Consider the following 5,524-nt stretch of genomic DNA (forward strand, 5'->3'; position numbering starts at 1 on the left):
AAAATGCTACAACTTTGCTTTTTGTATTGCAACCTTTTGCTATACCGAGCACAATTTGAACGGCGGCTAATCAACATTTAGTGTGCGTCAACATTTCAGCAAGCAGCTTCCGGGTATTTCTGATACTTTAATCATTCTCTTGGACTACAACAACTGCGCTGCAGCTATGTTTCTGGGACCTAATCAGCTCCTCGAAACCGATAAGCTGCGTTGGTTTCTGTTACTTTAAAATTACAATTACACTGCAAATATATTTATAGCGTATAGATAGTGTTGCCTGGGTTTTACAAACTGCAAGTCCCCGGCTGAGCATTGGGCCATTTGAATTTCCTTCAGTCTTGCAGAAAGTGGTGATCGTGTCAGATGTACAGAAAGTGAAGTGGAACAAAAATGTGCTCAGTGAAGAAATTTATTTTATGCATTGTGCTCATGTGCATTAGTCTAGGAGAAACGTAGGTGAATCATTCACTTCTTATTTGTTCGTTGCCTAAAGTGTATTTTTGTTTGCACAGCATAATGATCGTGGGGCCAAACTCGATTCGACCGAATCGTGATTACACGCTTGTGGTCAGTAATGTGTTTGGTGAGAATAGAAGCGATTGTTTGGTAAGCGTACGTCTGGAAGGAACAGGTTCTGATGGTAGTTCGCTGATAAATCTGACAAAAATGGAGACCGTGAAGCCAGATATCAACCAGCGGATAACGTTCAGGGTGAGTTTGTGAAATTGTGCCGTTTGTGCGAGCAAATGATGGATTGTGATCGACACTTTGCAGGTACCAAGCAATATAACCGACGGTAATTACTCTCTAACAGTCGAAGGAAGACACCCTTCTTCCAGTGCTACCGTTAACATTCATCAGGAAGCTAAGCTTTCCTATTATAACTCTTCTGTATCAGGATTGATACAACTGAACAAGCCTATCTTCATACAAGACGATGTTCTAAAGTTTCGTGTGATCGTGGTCGACACCGATCTTAAGCCTCCTCTGTCACGTGAAACAAAGGTGTCTGTCCACGTGTATGGACCGAATGGTGAGGTGTTCCGACAATGGCCCAATGTCACTCTGAAAAGCGGAGTATTCGCAAACGAAACAGCAATCCCTACGATACCGGTATCGGGAACGTACAATATCAGTGTCACAGCGAACGGGTTTTCCTTTTCGAAACTGTTCGACGTGAGGGACTATGCGCTGTACTCGATCGATTTGTATATCACTCCGACAGTTCCGCCACTTGCAGAGCATCATGCGCTCAATCTTACTGTACAGGCTAGAAAATACATGGGAAAACCAGTCAGCGGTTCAGTGAGGATCGATCTCTATCTCTCTTTCGACGATAAAAAGCCCGATACTTTCGGGCAATGGGATGTCTATGGAGATCGGGATGTCTATCTTCCTTTTAAAGAAAAAATTGTTAGAAACGTTTCCACTTACGACGTGCTGCTGAAAGTCACCTTTACCGAGCACTACACAAGTAATGAGAAGTCAAATGGAGACGATGTTTTGAGGTTTGAATAGCAACTGATCGATTCGATGATCTATGATGTTTTCAGATCGCACAACTCTCAAAGACCAAAGGATAACGGTGTACAATTACAAATACAAAGTGACGCACGATTCAAGACTCACGTACCGTCCGGGATCACCATTTAATGTGTCGCTGAAGGTGACCCATCTTAACGGTGAACCAGCAAGTAACGCTATCCTGCTTGTTGAAATCGGTGGTGCGGGAGGATTTTCCGAACGAAACTTCACAACTAATACGACCGGCTACATTACATTCCAAATAAAAACCATCGAAACAACGAAACTTACCTTCTTACGAGTGAGTTGAGTAGAATTTATACTTGGGAAAAAATACAAAATAACATTTGTGTTTGGATCTTCTAATGCCAGGTATCGGAAGGCAATCATCTGAAGCTAAATGATACGATCTATCAGCTAGAAAGTGCTTCCGATATGTACATCGAAGTAAAGCTTCTAACACGGTATACATTAATCGACATTTAAAAAAATGGATTGATCTTAAACTTGCTGACCATTGTCTTATCGTTGTAGCGTCAAATTTAACAGAATGTTAAGGACAATGATCTCCTGTTCGCATGGCATGACTAATCTTCTGTACTACGTAATTTCCAAAGGAAACATCGTTGACACTGGTTTCCACAGACTGAACCATATGAATAGATACTCTTTTCAAGTGATGGTATCCGCACGGCTTATCCCTCGGTCAAGAATCGTTGTTGCCACCACTGTGAACAACAAGACGATGCTGGGTGCGGTTGATATATTCATCAACGAACTTGGAAATCCGGTAAGCATCATAAATTGAACGCCTGAAGAAGCATACAACGTGTATGAAGCGCATTTTACTGATTTTTAAATAACATTGCAGCTCGAGGTCAACATCGAAGAGAACATTAGTGAAGATGGTGTTGATCCTGGGGATGAAATTGAATTAGCTATTCGAGGTCGTTCTGGAGCGTTCGTGGCGTTGACAGCATATGACTATCGTTTGCAGCAGTATAATAAGGATCACGATATCTTTCTTGATGATATTTGGAATATGTTTAATGCGTTCCATGAAACGGATGCTAACGCTGCTGGTATCATATTGGTAAGTGTGTTTGCATTGCACTGTGTGTTGTTACATGATTGCCGGAATTCGCCTAATCATCAAAAATGTTTTAATAGAATGCAGGGCTGTTTGCACGCATTTCTGATGAATCAATCGTAATATCTGGTAAGTCATGATATATGCAAAGTACAAGGGATTTCTATAATGTTGCTGTAATGTTCCTCTTTAATAGAGCGCCATGAGTATGAAGCGCGTGGAATGCATCCCGATACGCCGCGCGTTGGCATGCCCGGACCCTATAGGACCGAATTTTGGGAGTCGTGGCTGTGGGAGAACGTGACCATTCCTGAATCAGGCAGCATTGAACTTGTACAGACGGTGCCTCATTCGACCACCTCCTGGTATATAACCGGGTTTTCCATTGACCCTGAATATGGTCTGGGAATTGTTAAAAATCCGATCCAGTTTTCGACCGTGAAAATTTTCTTCATTTTGGATCATTTGCCAAAATCCATCACACGCTACGAGACGGTTTCGTTGCATTTTACCATTTTCAGCACACTCAACGAAGAGTTTGAGGCCACCGTGGTGATGTTTAACACAAAGAATCAAACGCGGTTTGTCGATCAGCACGATCAGGACACGGGAGGTAAATGCAGCCGACGGGCTATGATCTCGGCAGCACTTAACTGAGTATATGTTTTGTTTTCCCCTTTTTTCAAATCCAGACGTGACTGCATCGGAAAATGTGCTCGTTCCGGCGAATTCCGATGCATCAGTCTCCTTCTCGGTGAAAGCAATGAAGTTAGGTGAGTTGGAGATCCGGTTGAATGCCTCGATCCTGCAGGGTCTCATTTCGGATAGCTTCAAAAAGATCATAAAAGTACTTCCGGAAGATTTGACGGGGCATGAAGGATCAAATCGCACGCACATCCAACACAGAACTTATTCAAACACATCATATGGCATACCACTGGACATTGACAAGAAAGCAGAGAACGGCTCAGTACAAGTTAACTTAACCGTCATTCGTAAGTTCGTTTGAATCATTTTTGTAACTGGGCCAGTCATTGACAAACGAAATTTTTATTTTGTAATTTTCAGATGACCCGAAAGCTCCCCCAAATATTGCAAACAATTTCAATGTGTCACTCCATTACGGTGATGTGGATGAAAGATTGTATATAAATTCTAGTTTGAAGGAGAACGTCACACTAGAAATCACATTCGACCGTGCCAAGCATTTCGATGTGATCGTCAATGGTGTCGGTTATGGATACATTCAGGTCGATTGGAAGCACCGTGTAAATTTGATGGATTATGGTCGCAGTTATAACCTAACCATGACCAAGCTGGCGACCGGTACCAAGTTGCTGAAGCAGCTTGAAATTTGCTGCAGCTTCATGGCGGAGAATGGGGATGGATATTCGAAAGAAACGCTGGTGGAAATGAGCATACCAATAGGCTATGCGATGGATAACCACAGTGTTGAGAATACGACCAAAAATTTCATCAGTGTAAGTAATTAGGCGTAATGGATTGGCATCTGGAAAAGGTTTAAAACGTACGTTCGATTGTTCCAGCGATTCGACATACTGCACGATGGAACCACTCTAATGGTATACTACGAAAATATCGGTAAGGAGAAGAGTTGTTTTACCGTTTTTGCGTACAGACGGTACAGAATGCCCGTAAAACGACCATCGTACGTGAAAGTGCATGAAATCGGCCGCCCAGGTAATGCCGCGAACGCCGTGTTGATAAAAGTGATCTAATGCTGTGATTTATCCTTTTCCCCGATCCTTGTAGAGTTGAATGCGATCCAGATTTTTAGCTTCTTTTCAGATGAACCAAAGGTTGCTGCTTAGTTACAAATATACTTAATGTAATTCAAAAGCGAACAAAAGATCGTAGTTGCCCGTTTTTTCTATTTCGCTGAAAACTGAAAAGAACTCAATTTCGTTAACGGTATTTGAAAATTGGATTACTTTCAAACAAAAACCAACCTTTTAGCAAAAAGGGAAACATCTCTTCGTAGCATTGCAGCATTAGTGGAAAAGACAATAAACGCCTGACTCAACTGCTGCTGATTCAACATTGCGTTTACTGAACTGGCGCTATTCGCTGCGAAACTTTGCCGTCCACTTATGATAGATGGCCTAATCATTCCAGCGAAGGAAACTGCACTTTGCCCTCTATTATCAGCGGATGCAAATGGAGCAGGGCATTCGAATGTTTGCTATGAGGTTTATCGTAGTCAACATGCTGCACACAAACGCTGATATGCAATTTGATTTCGACTTCCCGTCTCGCTAGAAAGATACAGTGAACCATCTTATCACACAGCATTACACATATTCAGATAACTCCGGGCCGGTTCATGTACAGCACTAACTGGTGGCATCAACAAGTTGGAATGAGTGAAAGGACATAACTATTTGCTTCGAATAGATCAGGTACCTCGAAATACAACTTGTGAGAAAACGAAAAGAGAGTCACGAGCAGATGCCATTTTCCACATTCTGCAGCGCTTGGAAAAAGCTTTCTTTTGCTCTCGAAAATCTACCTCATTCGCTGAAGAGTTAGTTAAGAAATAGCAGCAACCATTCCACAACAGGCGTTCCATCACGATCTTTCAACGAGTATTTCTGTTCATAACACTTCAAAATAGGGTCTCAGGAGCGAAAAGGATCAGAAGCCCAATTCAACATCTCTCCATGGAGCACATAATCTAAAATGTGGTCAAATCATTGCACCTCAGCAAACCGCCAGCCAGTCTTCGCCTTTCTTTTCGTTTCCCTCAAATCAATTGCTCCAATCGAAACCGCACCCGGTCGGTTTATCACCAGGTCAGGACATACGCCAGCACTTCATTCGAGCGCCTTCGAAACACTTTGCTTCGTACAAGTCGCTTCCACGGAAAAGCCGGAACTCCTCAGCCGAGTG

At 42.5% G+C, this 5,524-nt stretch overlaps 1 protein-coding gene across 1 annotated transcript; it reads left to right on the top strand.

Annotated features, from left to right (window-relative positions):
• Positions 1-347: 347 nt before the first annotated feature.
• Positions 348-4,468, top strand: LOC125954252 (CD109 antigen-like). Its single transcript, XM_049684400.1, has 13 exons — positions 348-452; positions 513-711; positions 775-1,474; positions 1,554-1,825; positions 1,897-1,988; positions 2,059-2,314; positions 2,396-2,617; positions 2,695-2,743; positions 2,811-3,227; positions 3,307-3,609; positions 3,683-4,095; positions 4,162-4,315; positions 4,388-4,468. The coding sequence occupies exons 1-13, from the start codon at positions 391-393 to the stop codon at positions 4,444-4,446; spliced, it is 3,198 nt and encodes a 1,065-aa protein (XP_049540357.1). The 5' UTR covers positions 348-390; the 3' UTR covers positions 4,447-4,468.
• The last annotated feature ends 1,056 nt before the right edge of the window (positions 4,469-5,524 follow it).

Source organism: Anopheles darlingi, chromosome 3 (assembly GCF_943734745.1).
Source record: "Anopheles darlingi chromosome 3, idAnoDarlMG_H_01, whole genome shotgun sequence".
NCBI classification, from domain to species: Eukaryota; Metazoa; Arthropoda; class Insecta; order Diptera; family Culicidae; genus Anopheles; species Anopheles darlingi.

Excerpts from the sequence above, each read along its gene's own strand:
- LOC125954252 (XM_049684400.1), top strand. The coding sequence starts at position 391 with ATGTGCTCAGTGAAGAAATTTATTTTATGCATTGTGCTCATGTGCATT. Across the intron at positions 453-512 it reads TGCATTAGTCTAGGAGAAAC|CATAATGATCGTGGGGCCAA; the intron begins GTAGGTGAATCA and ends TTGTTTGCACAG. Across the intron at positions 1,989-2,058 it reads GAAGTAAAGCTTCTAACACG|CGTCAAATTTAACAGAATGT; the intron begins GTATACATTAAT and ends TTATCGTTGTAG.